General features: G+C 39.8%; 1 protein-coding gene and 1 pseudogene across 1 annotated transcript in view; both read right to left on the bottom strand.

The window, feature by feature from the left end:
* LOC126312017 (phospholipase B1, membrane-associated-like) overlaps positions 1 to 16,583 on the bottom strand; it is a 135,589-nt gene that overhangs the window by 17,864 nt on the left and 101,142 nt on the right. Inside the window, exon 5 of the mRNA XM_049992238.1 lies at positions 14,360 to 14,514. Within this exon, the coding sequence (XP_049848195.1) occupies positions 14,360 to 14,514 (155 nt within the window). The remainder of the gene's footprint in view (positions 1 to 14,359; positions 14,515 to 16,583) is intronic.
* Positions 14,046 to 14,163, bottom strand: LOC126291080 (5S ribosomal RNA; annotated as a pseudogene).

The following is a 16,583-nucleotide window of genomic DNA, read 5'->3' as shown; positions in this document are numbered from 1 at the left end:
GTGCTGCAATCTTTCTATCATGGATTGAATGGTATTCCTTATCACATCGGCACTTATCGAAGCACATGCTCTGACAATTCTGTCTCGCATATCTTCAGGTGTAGCTGCAACGTCATTATAAACAATGTTTTTTACGAATCCCTACAAAAAAAAAATCCAGAGGCATCAAATCTGGCAAACGATCCGGCCACGACACATCTGCTCCGCGTCCAGTCCAACGATTTGGGAATTGTCTCTGCAACTCATTTCTAGCTATCAGCGAAAAATGTGCCGGACACCTATCGTGTTGATACCACATTCTGTTCCTTGTTCCTGAATGTATTCCTTCCAATAACAGATCTAATTTTTCTTGCAGGGAATGTGGTGTACTTCCGACCATTAAGGTATCCTTCGATGAAACAGGGGCCTATAATTCTGTCCTACAGAATCCCACACCATACACTCACACATCACGGTTTTTGGTGTGCAACTTGCCACAAACAACATGGACTTTCAGTTCCCCAATAATGCATGTTATGCAAATTAACATTTCCATGGTCCGTGAATGTAGCCTCGTCAGTAAATAAAAACAAATTAATAAATGTGTCATCCCTCCGAATCTGAAGTTGAGCCCATGTGCAGAATTCAACGCGACGCTTACAATCCGTACCTGTTAATACTTGATGGAGACTGATATGGTAAGGATGTTTCCGATGGGTGAAAGATCCAGTTGTTCTCAATTTATCATACATATATTTAAATGTACGACGTATAGGGTGAGTACGCTAAGGATATCTTTCAGCATATAAGTCACTAGCTCTCACTGTATTTCATTGTCCTTCTTCGTAAATGAGAAGCATATCTCGATTTATCATACATATATTTAAATGTACGACATATAGGGTTGTAAGTAGGCTGTTTATATTTTCTTATTGGTAACACCACGTAGCGCTCTGTATGAAAAATCACTGGCTGTGCTGTGCGCAGTCTGTGGCTAGTTTGCATTGTTGTCTGCCATTGTAGTGTCGGGCAGCGGCAGCTGGATGCTAACAGCGCGTAGCGTTGCGCAGTTGGAGGTGAGCCGCCAGCAGTGGTGGACGTGGGGAGAGAGATGGCGGAGTTTTGAAATTTGTAAGAATTGGTGTCATGAATTGATATATATATATATATATATATATATATATATATATATATATATATATATATATAATGACTATTAAGGTAAATACATTGTTTGTTCTGTATTAAAATCTTTCATTTGTTAACTATACCTATCAGTAGTTAGTGCCTTCCGTAGTTTGAATATTTTATTTAGCTGGCAGTAGTGGTGCTCGCTGTATTGCAGTAGTTCGAGTAACGAAGATTTTTTGTGAGGTAAGTGATTTGTGAAACGTATAGTTTAATGTTAGTCAGGGCCATTCTTTCATAGGGATTTTTGGAAGTCAGATTGCGTTGCGCTAAAAAATATTGTGTGTCAGTTTAAGCACAGTTGTGTATAATTGTTCTAAGGGGACGTTTCATATGGCGACCCTGCCAGGATTCGAACCTGGAATCTTCTGATTTTTTTCTTGTAGTTTGTGTAGTTAGTGTAGCCTTTGTTTATTGCTAGCACGTAATCATAGAGAGAATTTCCTTTGTAGTTGTAGTCTTTCATTGCTGTACAGTACAACAGTTGTGGCATGCATGTAGAGTTGCACCAAGTATTTCGCAGCTGCGCTTGCAATTAACCAGATATTATTTTCAGTGATATGTTAATGTGTTCTCTTATTTTTGCTTTTCAAATTGTGCTTTTTTGTGTTGTCATGTGAAAAATTGTGACAATAATGGCGTGTGAAAAACGTAATACTAGGCTCCAAAGTAAACTGAGAAATGACAGTGAAGACGAAAGCACTGTGTTAGCGCCACCATGTAATGAATTAACTAATGTTCAAAGTAGTACTTTTTTAATTGTGCATAGGGAAATGGAGCGGGTTGCAAATAATGGTGTAAGCAGTGAAATAATTAGTGAACAGGGAAGCATTATCGATCGATCGGTCGGCAACAGCTCGCCTCAGGATTCCGAAATGACAGGACACAATCTTGCAAATACTGTAGATTCAGATTTTGCGTCCTCACCGTTTTCTCAAATAAATCAAGACACATTTTCTGCTTTTCAAAATGCGAATATTGCCGGTTCAAATGCACTGCCGAAAAGCACTGAGGAACATGTTTCAGACACCAGTGCACTGTTATTACAGTTAATGCAACAAATGGGACAAAGGCTACAAAAGTTAGACACAACGCTTGAACAAAATCAGAAACAAATGGGACAGAATCTTCAAAAGTTAGACACAATGGAACAAAATCAGAGACAAACACAGCAAAAGCTTCAAACGTTAGACACAATGGAACAAAAGCTTCAAAAGTTAGACACCACACTTGAACAAACACGTGAAGATTTAACATAACATGGAATCGAAATGTCCAAAAGTCTGTAATGACGTAAAAACACAAATTTGTGAGCATTTCCAATCTATTTTTTCGCGGCGCGAAAATGCATTACAGAATCATGAAGCAGCCATAAAAGAACTGCAAACTATTGTTCATGAAAATCATGAGACCTTTCAAGCTAAAATTGACTCAGTTGCATCTACCGATTCGGTTACGCAACTTGCAAAAACTCAAGCGAACTTAAAGGACACAGTAGATACTCTGAAAATTGGTTCAGAAAGACACACAGAGGAAATAATTTCACTGTCGGATAAAGTAGCCGAACTTTCAGATCAGTTCACTAACTTATCTACGAAGGTAGATGATGATCTGAATGACACAAAACCTGTAGCCTTCACTGACACTGAAGAGTATGAACAAATTAGGAAATTCAAACAGAATCAAAATCAAATCAACACACAGTACAAAAGAGAAATGCGGGAAGTACAAGATCAGTTGGCTCAAGTAATACAAGAATTACATATTTCAGAGGACACTCGCGCCCCAGTATGGGAAGAGGGACATAGCAATAGAGAACAACCACAAAATAATAACACAGGGCATTTCGGAAATCATGAAAGTAATTGGCAAGGTGCACCGAATTTTGAGATGGAACCGCCGACACGACGTAACAATGACCGATATGCTACCCGCCGACACGATGATTTTGACTATAAGCTGTTCATTACTGCACGTAAATTCAAAACATTTAAGAATTCTGGCAATGACATTCATCCACAAGCGTGGTTCCATCAATTCTCTCATTGATTTCCTCCCAACTGGTCATTAGAGCACAGATTAGAATTTATGTGTGGCTACTTGGAGAATGAACCAGCTGTAAGAATGCGATCGGTCATTCACGATTGTCACAGTGAAGGAGAATTTTATCATGCCTTCCTCTCAGCATATTGGTCTCAAGCTACACAAGACCGAGTAAAACATAGCATAATGATGACGAAACACTTTGAACAATCTGAATTTTCCAGTCTTGTCAAATATTTTGAAGACATGTTGCATAAGAACCAGTATCTTTCAAACCCATACAGCCCTTCAGAACTCATCCGCATTTGCATCATGAAATTGCCTGAACATTTAAGGAATATTATTTTGGCAGGGCGTTGCAAAGACGACATTGAAGCTTTTCAGGGACTCTTACAAGAATTAGAAATTGACACATACAGTCGCGGAATGCGAAAACAGGAAAACAATCACTACACTTCACATCCGTCACAATTCCGTGACGACAGAAACAATAACTGGACACGACAAGTCTACTCTTACAACCCAATTTCCGTAGTAATGAATATCACAGACACAATAAGAGAAACAGACAATACTGGAATCAAAATAATTCTTATCAAGGGAGACGGAATAACTTCAGACGCAACGGTCCAGCGCGCAGTTACGATTCAGGGAGAAATTCTCCACCACTTAACCGACAAGAAAGAAACTACAGGAACTACCGACATGATGACAGACGATATAATTATAACGACAGACCGGAATTTCATCAGAACTGGCGGGATTCAAAAAGAGCTGGGCCCTCTTGGCAAAGTGAATTTGTAGAAGTGAAGTCTCCTAATCCCAATAACGGCGCGCGCCAACAAAGAGACAGACAATGACTCGCACCGGAGGCATCCGCGTGCTCCGGCTGGCGCAGAGAAAAATAACATAGACGCTAACCTTGGGAGAAATTCCAGTATTCTTTACCGACGTATACCGCATGATAATTGCGTTCAAGTTAACTCTGAGCACTAGGAAGAGTAAAGGATTGTACTACATTTCACATGTAAAACCGTTTATTGAAAGATAATCTTCTTTTTAACTTTGCCTTTGCCATATAACTTTTCACTTTACATTAATAGTATGCTTTGTCAGACTTATAAACTGTTAATATGCAACAATGTTTGAAGTTTACTATCCAGTCTAGAACCTACGGAACATTTTTAGACAGTATTTACGAGTGCATTGTTATAGTGAACAGACGTCACAGTGTTATTGTGTGTGTACATTCTTGCTTGTTAGTTGCACGATTACGTAACAACTATAAGGCTTACATACTTAGAACATATACTGCTAATGAGATTTTAATACAACATTTTGGTTTACTTGAAAATATATTCTTTATTTGAAGTACTTTCTGTGAGATTAAAGACGACTTAGCGTTTGGTTTCTTTGATAGCTACACGATTATATCACGACGCTACTAATGTCTGACACAATTTACACTGTGCTTTTGCGGTGTATCTGTTTTATATCTGCACAGTTTTTCTGAATTACTCTGGAAAGTAAAACATGTTTTAGTAGTAACTTTTGTGGTATAGCTACAATGAGACAGCCTTTATCGTAGCACAACAATACGTTACATTATAGTACTTTCTTGATCACGGTAAAGTACGTAATAACTACGATATCTATACGGAAAACATTTCACTTTCGTTTATGATGAGGTAAGTACATTGACTTCAACAGAACTTTGCTTACAGAGGACGATAACTACGACAGTCCCACAGAATTATCTTACAGCAAAACACACATTTAGCATTACAGAGCAAGCATTTGAGTGATTAATTTGGTACTTAAACCATTTATTTATCAAGATTGTTGAATTAAAAAGAAAGTTTTTCGTGATACATTTCATTCCATTGCTGTAATCTGTAACACCTGAGGATATAATCACATTAATCATCAGGGGGGTACACGCTTACTTTGTGTACCATGTGTTTGGCAAGCACAAGGAGCCCTAGCTAATATGGTATTTGCTTATACAACCTTACACATCGGTACCATATTTCTCTAACACATAAATTACACAGCTATCTGATAATTTAACTGAGAGACAATTTTTTTTTTTACTACATCAGTGACACATGTTTACATAATTACACAGTTGGATAACTTGACACTTATGAAACTGTATTTTGTCTGTACTTTGTGAAGTGTTCATATTTTTTTAGAACCATTGTGATACTATGAGAGCTTTGAATGATGTATTTGGTATGGGATCATGATGTTTAAAGTACTTTTGAGGTAGTTGACACTTTTGACATGAGCAGAGAATTTTTTTTAGGTTTTGAAATAGGAAGCCACGACGATTTTGAGATTTGGCTGAGGTTTTATGATGTTATGATGACGATGTGCATTACGATGTTGTGGTATGTTTATGATCAATAGGCTGATGCTATATGAGTTATTTGATTATGCTATGAATCTGTTATGATGAAATATTGAAGAAGTGTCGACGAATAAGGTAAGGAATAAAGAGTAGTGGCTAGGGACTCTGGTTTGTGAAAAAGGTTGTTGGAAACCAAGAATCGTACTTTAAGAGTTATGAAATGTATGTAAATGCGTGAATGTATTACAATGCCGATGAAAATTTTTTGGACACTATTATATTTAAAGGATTTGTTTCTACAGATTTGTAACGCAAATTCTCAACCTGTGAAAATATTTTTATATGTGACTGTCACTGTAGCGGAAACTGATGTCGTAAATTTTTCAGTAAGAAAGGTAAGTGACCACCTGCACGTAATGCGTCGTGGGCACCCAGCTGCGCGACAGGCGCCTGGAAAAAAAGCCATTAGTGTGTGCCTGTCAGAGGTACAGGTGGAGAAAAAAAAAGAGGCCATTATCCTCGCTATTGACATTCCTTTGTAGAAAGCATCGTAAATACGACACCCTCAAACTTGAAAACATGATTACACTGTAGAGTTCTTAATTTATGATATTTACTGAAATGAAATGATGAGAAACGTTTCATGTCTATTGTCTTGCTAGCTGGAAGATTGTTTACTGCATTATGAAATGCCTTATGGCTAAGCGAATGACGTTTCACGCCTTGCTTTGCCTATTTTGTTTAGTATCTAGTTTCTTGTTGCAACGCAGCTTTGTTTAAATTAAAATTTAATACATGTACTAATATAACTACTTTCTGTCTACAGACCCAGTAAAGAATCATTTTATGATGTACTTCCTTAGAAAAGAGAACACAAATAGACATTTCCCTTCACAGGACTTACAAAAATAATTTTTTTTACGATTTGCTAACTTATCTTCTAGCGCATGTTCTAGTGATGCATCACTCTAGTGTTAAGGTGTGACATAGGTATTGCACATTTTTACTGTAATATTTTTTCTGCTTCAGCTTTGTCATGTTTAGGTATAAGTTATTACATTTACTGCTGCTTGCTTTGCTTACTTGCATTTTTTTGTCATTGCTGTTTGTATTTATTGTTTTGTGCTGCTGCATTGCCTCGACCCTTAGTTTGGCATCTGAGCACAGTAGCTTTAAGTTACCTTAAGAGGTGGTAGACTATATAAGAAACTAACTATGATGAATTGGAAGAAAAGCATTGAGAAGCTATAAGGAAATGGTTTGGCCAAAAAAGTAGTGTACAGTGGAGAAAAACTATTTTTGAAAGAGGATGTGAACAGAATACAGGAAGCAGCTTTAGATAGGACTTTTTGGGAATAATGATGAACTAAGGGAGATCTCTATGCAAAATACTGCAGTAAAACAAACCCTGTCCTTTCCTTTCGTATTATCCCTCTATGTGTTTATGTACCCTTGTGTATTTGTCTTTTTCCTGTCTTTATGCGTTTAGCTAATAAGATTTATGTTGTAGAATTTTTCAAATACTATGTTATTGCCGGCCGCGGTGGTCTCGCGGTTCTAGGCGCCCAGTCCGGAACCGTGCGACTGCTACGGTCGCAGGTTCGAATCCTGCCTCGGGCATGGATGTGTGTGATGTCCTTAGGTTAGTTAGGTTTAAGTAGTTCTAAGTTCTAGGGGACTAATGACTACAGCAGTTGGGTCCCATAGTGCTCAGAGCCATATGAACCATGAACTATGTTATTTTCTTTGTAAATATGTTCAGACATTATTTATTGTGTTTTGTTTTAATGCTCATTCGTGAAGTTAATGTTTCGAAATTTATTCGGATTTTTTATGTATGTGCTCCTGTCACAATTCTTGTAACACTGATGTATATGTTATTTCTATTCTTTTGTAAAGCTTGTATTACTGCAAATGTTATCTGTATTGTTTTGTTCTTTAATGATATATTTTGTACCTTTGTTATTGTATTTTTATGTTATAAAATTGTAATTGACACCAGTTCATCAAATTAAAACTTGTAAATTACATTTCACTGCACACGTTTCTGTTGGTCATAGTATATGGACAATATGTGAGAAGTAGGGACTGATAGTGTTTGCACATGTGTTAATAATTCAGTAAGGGACTGGATAACAGCATTGCTGGTTGTAAGGACATTTCAAAAACAATTTTTGTGAGTGCACAAGTGGTGGTTATGGACTTGCTACATTATCCGCAAGACTCTTCAATGGTGATTGTGCGCCTGCACAGTCAAACAGATGGCTGCTGGCCATCTCTACAAGGACTACAGTGGGTCTACACCTTTGATGACCCACCAATACCATTATTTCTACAAGGACTGCAGTGGGTCTGCACCTCTGGTGGCCCACCAATAGTAATCTCTACCAGGACTACAGTGGGTCTGCTCTGTGATGACCTACCTACCGATAGTCTTCAATGTCGACTGACTCTGCTGTGGCCTATTACCTGTCTGCATGTCAAGAGTCAGCACTGTCTTTCGTTGGAAGGACAACACTACTTCTTCAAGACTGCTTAGAAATCCACTACTTCCAAGTGCAATTTCTTTTATTGCTCAGACTTTGAAAAAAACACTGCAATTTTACTATGATGAACGATCAGGACTGTCTTTATGGACTGTGAGAGAATTTTAGCTTTTGACCAACATTGTATCGATAAGTGTGTGCATTTCATTTCTTTGCTATTGTAATTATGAAAAAAATTTTCAAATCTGTATTGGCCACAGCCCAAAACAATTTGTAAATTTTTTTGTGGGGAGCATGGGGGCTATGTAAGTAGGCTGTTTACATTTTCTTATTGGTAACGCCACATAGCGCTCTGTATGAAAAATCACTGGCTGTGCTGTGCGCAGTCTGTGGCTAGTTTGCATTGTTGTCTGCCATTGTAGTGTCGGGCAGCGGCAGCTGGATGCTAACAGCGCGTAGCGTTGCGCAGTTGGAGGTGAGCCGCCAGCAGTGGTGGACGTGGGGAGAGAGATGGCGGAGTTTTGAAATTTGTAATAATTGGTGTCATGAATTGATATATATATATATATATATATATATATATATATATATATATATATATATATAATGACTATTAAGGTAAATACATTGTTTGTTCTGTATTAAAATCTTTCATTTGTTAACTATACCTATCAGTAGTTAGTGCCTTCCGTAGTTTGAATATTTTATTAACTGGCAGTAGTGGTGCTAGCTGTATTGCAGTAGTTCGAGTAACGAAGATTTTTTGTGAGGTAAGTGATTTGTGAAACGTATAGGTTAATGTTAGTCAGGGCCATTCTTTCGTAGGGATTTTTGGAAGTCAGATTGCGTTGCGCTAAAAAATATTGTGTGTCAGTTTAAGCACAGTCGTGTATAATTGTTCTAAGGGGACGTTTCAGGGTGAGTACGCTAAGGATATCTTTCAGCATATAAGTCACTAGCTCTCACTGTATTTCGTTGTCCTTCTCCGTAAATGAGAAGCATATCAACTTGTTCTTCGAAGGAATACATCATTCACACTCGCTTGATTCGACGATACTAGTCTTACCGTTCTTATAAGTATTGTATTGCGAAACCGTCGGATGGTGTTTACATGTCACTGGCACGTTAGATGGATACGACGTATTCGGAGAATATTTACTAGTTGCACGAAATATGAGAGAGAATTGTCAGAGCATGTGCTTGGATAATTGCCGAAGTGATAAGGAATACCACTCAATCCATGATAAGATTTCAACACTGCATTGATACCAATGGTCATCACTTGGAACACCGTCTGTAAATGGACGTTCATGCCATCTTTCTGACCTTCATTGACCATCAAAGACCTTACTGTTACACATAATTGGATTCGTTTCGATAGCCGCTATCAGATGCTAAACTGTAGCATCCAATTAAAAAAAAAAGTTGACCTTCATATCTCTGACGCGACCCCACCTAGCAACAAAAAACCAACGTCATGTTATGGCTCCTGTTGCCCCATGCAACACTTGTCCCACAAACGTTTCAGCTCCTATCATACTCTCGGAGTTATTCTAGATGTCAATAGTTAGTGACTCACCCTGTATACTTCAGAGTTGATTTGCACCGTCAGGGACGACATAAAACTGGATAACCCTTTCAGAGTACCAGAATACCGCCGCAATGACTTTTCCGGCTGAGGGTGCGGCTTTGAACTTTTTCTTCAGAGGCGGGGTGGCGTGGCGCCACTCCATCGATTGCTGTTTTATTTCCGGTTCAAAGTGATGACCCCTTTGACGATCTTGGATAAGAAATTATCACGATCAGCCTCATAATGCAAAAGCAATATCGTGCAGATGATCCTTCGTGGCTCTTTGTGGTGTTCTGTTTGTTAGGTGGCGACGAAACCGTCAGGCCACACCTTTGAGTACCCCAGCTGCTGTTAGCGGTACCAACAGCGACGTCCAGTTGTGCAGCGAAGTGTTGTATTGTGACCTGTCGATCACCTCGAATGACAGTGTCCGCACTTTCCAACATTGCAGGAGTCACATATGCATGCACGCGGGATATCGGACAGGTTTGCGCAACCTTGTTGCCATGGTAACAAAGGCCTCTCCCAACGACTCACCGTGCTTTTGTACACCGCCAGGTCTCCGCATATATTTTGAAGCGCCTATGAATATCTGCGATGTTTTGATTTACCTCCAGAAGAAACTCAATGACAACTCTCTGGTTGGAACGGCCCTCTGTATAGCGCCGTCACCAATCGGAACTCCATGAAACTATAGGGGCTGAAGCAGGAATATTACACGATGGCCCACAACAAAATCACCTTTTTTTAACCGAAACTGGCTGAGAAAAAATGTGTTGCATTACATATTAAACGCCTTTCGTACGTTTCCTGTGACACACAATAGGGTTGAATAGTTTTAATGACGAAGAGTTGGCCGATATGAACCTCTCGTATAGGTCCACTAAACACAGGGTAAAAGCGGCATAACGGCGTTATGCTGAGCAGTTCGCACAACAAGGACAACCACATCACAGTACAGTGTTCCCATTACTCTGTGTTTCCTGTTGTACATTTTAGTGATTGCATATTATAGTCTTTTCACTTGCAAAGCTATTTTTAACAAACCGAATAAATCATAATTAAATTATAACGCTTTACTGATCCACCGGAGGCCATTGGTCCCTTATACCAAAATATTTAGAAAATATCCCTGAACAACCCTCGAAATTAGGTCGGTTGAGTTTAGGTTCATCCTTTAAGGTTACTTCCAAATAGCTGCAACTATCTCCATTCTAAAATTGTTCGATAACAGCATTAAAATTAAAATTTCATAAACTAATATGTAAAATGGTTCAGGATGTTTGAAATTCTGAGAAAAAATAGGGGTAAGCTTCAGGAAAAAACGAGTGACATACCGTATGATGAAGAACCAAGATGGATCAACAAAATTGGAAGACTAAGACTGAAATGCTCGGATTAAAATGGATATAAGAGGGGGATATTGTATTTCGCCCCTACTGTTCAATCTATACATCGAAGAAGCAATGACGGAAATAACAAAAAGGTTCAAGAGTGGAATTAAAGTTCAAGTTAAAAGAATAAAATGAAAGGATTCGCTGATATCATTGCTATCCTCAGTGACGGTGAAGAAGGTCCTGTCAAATGGGAAAAAGTTCTAATGAGTACAGAACATAGACTGAGAGTAAATCGAAAAAAGACGAAAGTTATGAGAAGTAGCAGAAATGACAACAGATAAACTTAACATCAGGACTAGTGATCATGAATTAGATGAAATTAAGGAATTCTGCTACCTAGGCAGCAAAATAACCCATGGCGAACGGGGAATGGGGGATATAAAACGCAGACTACCACTAGCAAAAGTGCATTCTTGGCAAAGAAAAGTCTACTAGTATCAAACATAGACCTTATTTTTAGGAAGAAATTTCTAAGAATGTATGTTTGCAGCACAGCACTGTACGGTAGCCAAACATGGACTGTGGGAAAACTGGAAAAGAAGAGAATCAAAGCATGCGAGATGTGGTGCTGCATTCAATCCCGTCTCCAGCCATTCTGATTTAGGTTTTCCGTGATTTCCCTAAATCGTTTCAGGCAAATGCCGGGATGGTTCCTTTGAAAGGGCACGGGCGCTTTCCTTTCCAATCCTTCCCTAATCCGAGCTTGCGCTCCGTCTCTAATGACCTCGTTGTCGACGGGACGTTAAATACTAACCATCACCACCACCACCACCACCACCACCACCACCACCACCACCACCTGTGGTGCTGCAGAAGAATATTGAAAATTTTGTGGACTGATAAGGTACGGAATGAGGAGGTTCTCTGGAGAATCGGCGAGGAAAGGAATATATGAAATACATTGACAAGGAGAAGAAACAGAATGGTAGGACACAAGTTAAGACATTACGGAATAACTTCTATGATTCAAGGGGGAGCTGTAGAGGGTAAGAATTGTACAGGAAGACAGAGATTGGAATACATCCAACAAATAATTGAGGACATAGGTTGCAAGTGCTACTCTGAGGTGAAGAGTTTGGCACAGGATAGGAATTCGTGGCGAGCCGCATCAAACCTGACAGAAGACTGAAGAATCTCCCCCCCCCCCCCCTCCTCAAAAAATAAAAAGAACTAACATATGAAATTTGATAAGTGAAGTGTTCAGTCTTCCTCCAAGACACAGTAAGAAGCCTCATGCTGTTCTCTGTACCATAAGTTGTCAATGTTTGATTTAGGCGGTGGTAATGAGCCTAATAATGAGAAATATTCAGGCGCAAAATTACAACTACAAAGAAGAAGAAGAGATCCAAAATAAATTTTCACTTTGTAGCGGTGTGTGCTGAGTTGAAACTTCCTGGCAGGTTAAAACTGTATACCGCAGTGGGACTCGAACCTAGATCATTTGCCTTTCATAAGCAAGTACTCTGCCGACTCACAATGCGTCTCCCCTTTCCCAGTGACAGCTGTACCTTAACTAGTATCTCATCTCCTACCCTCCAAAACTCTTAAAACTTCACCTGGAAGAAAAGAACTGCGAAGACAAAGTTAGGAAACAGCCTGTGGGATTCTTTCCAGAATAAAGATATAAGAGATGAGGTATTTGCGTAAGTGTAGCTGTGAGTGTGTGTTTGGGAGGGGGGTGGAGCTTGGGTAGGGGTTGGACGGGAAGAGGTGTGACTCGTCTTTCGACACGGCAATTGGCAGAGCACTTGCCTGCAAAAAGCAAAGGATCTAGGTTCGAGTCCCGGTGCGGCATACAATTTTGATCTGCTACGAAGGTTCAAGCAGAAGATTTTTTATAGGTAAGTAGACTATCAAGTAACGAAACTACTAGCAGAGAAAACACTATGAAAACAAACAATACCCGCCAATGCGACAAGACAGGTAAGGCAACAATTAGAAATTATGGAAAAACAAATAAAATAACTTGGACAAAAGAACACAGACTTGTTGGATCGTCTATCGCTGACTTACTTGAAGTAAAAAATTTTCAGAAAGCGGTTGAGAATTCTTTTCGTGACTGTCAAGAACAAGTAGTTATGAAAAGACAGTGTGTTAAATGGCGGTCTGAAGGATTGGGACTTAACACTGTACATCTTATGAAACGTTTTTAAACCAACGCAAATATATTTCTTTATTTGGCTAATAAATCAGTTAATAATGGTAACAAAAGCATAATATGGATTACTCCAGTTATATTCACAATAGTGCATGAGTTAGACGGATGCGTGCACGAGCGCGCGCATGCGCGCCTTGTGCCTGTAAGCGTCTACGTGGTTCAGTAGGCTGGATGGTCGGCAGTGACACCAGCCATTACTCGCAGCATGTCTGTTGGTAATAACCGACCGTTTATTCCATTAATCGTATCGTAACCTATAAGAATCATAGTCAATCATAATCGGTTTCAAACCCGACAGGAGCTGCTGATGTCACTGACTGCGGGTCCATCTCAACCTGTTTCCGCCCGAACCTTGCGGACTGAACGCACTGTACATTTGGAACTCGGTACCTTGCAAAAGATGAAAAGGCGTATGTGCTCTCCTCTTTACACTGAGATTAAAAATATGTAATTCTCCATCAGAAGCTGATGGCGAGAGCTAGTGGAAAGCGTAATGGTACAACAAACAAGCGACTCGTGAAGAAAATTTGTTTAAATGACTTTATTTATTTTGAGTGCGAACTTCCAGTCTTTATGCTAAGTGCTGACCCTCTGCAGGTCTTCGTGCATTCTAAAACTTTTACGTTCCTGAACTTCTTTGTAACAGCCAGGTCTACTTTATTTGCTACAGCACTCCGTCGTCAAGCAACGAGTTTCCCGTGAGGACCATCCGACCGCTGTGTCATCCTCAGATGAGGATGCGGATAGGAGGGACGTGTGGTCTGCACACCGCTCTCCCGGTCGTTACGATGGTTTTCTGTGACCGGATCCGGTACTATTCGGTTAAGTAGCTCCTCAATTGGCATCACGAGGCTGAGTGCAACCCGGAAAACGGCAACAGCGCATGCCGGCCCGGCTGGTCACCCATCCAAGTGCCGGCCACACCCGACAGCGCTTAACTGCGGTGATCTGACGGGAACCGGTGTATCCACTGCGGCAAGGCCGTTGCCCTTATTTGCTATAAATGGCCCATAATACCAGTAACATTTACATCATCAGGCACGAAGGTGCTCGTTGTTTTGTCCTAAGCCCTACTAAATGAGTCTTCATAGTGTTTTGTACCGTCTCTGTTCATAGCGACCTTACTCTAGTTTCCATCAGATGAATTCTTAAAAGGAGTGCGTAATTAATGAAGAGAGGGCTTACCACGTCTATTTCGACTTGCTGCCAGCGACGCATCACCTCGACGAACTCCGGAAGGCGGTGCTGCTCCCGCGATTGGAAGATGCAGGGACACAGCAGTGTGACGAGTGCAGCGCATTCTGACGTCCGGCCCTTGAAGTTTCTCAGCAGTTCCAAATCTGCGGGAACGCATTCAGTAAATGAACCGCAGCTGGGTACGTTCCGATAGTTTTAAGAGGAAGTATGAAAGAGCACAGCCTTCTTTGCTGCGCTTATGCGCAGTTCACTGGAGCAATAGACACAAGAATGAAATGATTTGTTGTAGAAATACTTCAGCACTCTCAAAAGGAGGGATATCAGAAAAAACAACCGTATGGGAGTAGACTCTCCTTGGGCTTGTTGGCGATAGGAAGAAAAATAAATCAATCACGATATCTTCATAACATTTGTTTGATGTCCACAGACGTAATGGAGTGCAGTACAAAAACAGAGGAGTTACGTTGAATAACTTCGAAAACGAAATGGTGGCAATGAAAGTGCAAAGTGGAGGCTGGACGCGCCATGTTAAGAAGGATGTGAGACCGATCTGATTCTTATAATCACTAATCCTTTTGCATAACTTTAGCGTGCTGGGTGTAATGTGACAAGACTCATTATATATTTTGATGTGAAATGAGAAAGCCAGAAATGGATGTTTATTTAGTCAGGGCTCGGTTTCGGGTTACTACAATTCTCAAACCAATCTATTTACAAAAGACAAAATTACGATATATCAAAACACTTGTTTATCTTACATACGAGTGCAAAGCATAAATGGATAGAATATCACAACCAGTACATACCAATATTTGCCAAGTAAAATCTCTGTCCATAGTAGTAGCAAACAAAGTTGGTACATATGTGTATGGTCTCAATTCATGTTCTTTAAGAAACTTAACAAACGATACTGGTCAAAAAAAAAAAAAAAAAAGATTACATGCTTATCAAGAAGATACATGTATTATTCCAGCATTCCCATTGGTGTGACTTTAGCATTATCAGGAGTAATATATTGCGTAATACCATCGTGAACAAGAGTGAAATTGAATTTCTGGAGCTACTCTGTTTTAGTTTATCTTACAATTACTCTAGCTCCGACGCTATGAGTATCAGTAGCCATATGACCTGGTTGCGGGTAACTCCGTCTCTCAGGGCGCCACGGGATAGTGGAGCTAAGAAATATCTGTTAATGCAGTACAAGGGTTCTATGTCAGATTCATTCGCCAGTGCTTTTCCAAAAAGACTTAAAGATGTGTTTCGTACAAGCCACCAACTTAAACTCAAAATAAAACACGAGTTGGATGCTCAGGTAAAAATTTTATCTCCGTTAGAAAGAGTATGTTAATCCGAACAATAAGACAGCATTCGGTCAGCATCTTCAAAAGGAGCGCTATTCTGTCGGAAATATAGATTCAAAATTCTCTGTTATACAACAAAGTGTTTGCAAATGGAAATCTTGGAATAATTGGAGATTTTCAAGAACAAAATAAACGAACGTGATAAAATTTTAAATGAACAAGTAAATTTTCGTTTTAACAGATTATTTTCTCTCTTTAGGAATGTGCTGTAATCCACACTTCTGCATTTATTTCGAATGTGGGAGTCTCTCTCTCTCCCCCCCCCCCCCCCCCCCCCCATCATCGCTCTCCTCACCCAGTTTTCCTTTCCCCTCCATTCCAAAACTTTTCGTTCTTGATACACACCCTCACGTTAACTGCAACTCCAATTTGCCCACCCTTTCTATTTGTCCTTGCCCCCTTCTTTCCTTTCTTTAATCTCATCCCTGTCATTTCTCCACATCCTCTCTGCTCACCCCCTACTATTTTTAGCCTTGGGAGCGGTTCATAAGCGTTAGGTTGCAAAGCGGTCGCTGTAGTGTGTTACTTCATCCAAATTACTGTTTTCATTGTATTCAGGTTGTAATTTAAGGTCCTCTGTATTCTGTATGTTTGAAAGACTGCTTGTACCTTATTGGCTATGTTCTTCATCCTAAATGTCTTTTGCACTTTAGCCTTCCTCACCCCTTCCCCTATGTCCTTCCTTTCACGAATTACACAGCCGTGGTTGCCTCTCGTTAAGTCTATTTTTGATAAGACTACTGATTCTCTAAAAGATTTGTGTGCTTAGACTACTCATACACGATTTGGCCGTTCACAGTATCGTTTGAAACGTTTGTCCTTTGTGTCTCGTGAGTTCGTTACGCTTGATA

The sequence above is a fragment of the Schistocerca gregaria genome, chromosome 1, assembly GCF_023897955.1.
Source record: "Schistocerca gregaria isolate iqSchGreg1 chromosome 1, iqSchGreg1.2, whole genome shotgun sequence".
Lineage (NCBI taxonomy): Eukaryota > Metazoa > Arthropoda > Insecta > Orthoptera > Acrididae > Schistocerca > Schistocerca gregaria.
The sequence above is the reverse complement of the archived record's forward strand: the minus strand, read 5'-3'. Positions and strand labels throughout refer to the sequence as shown.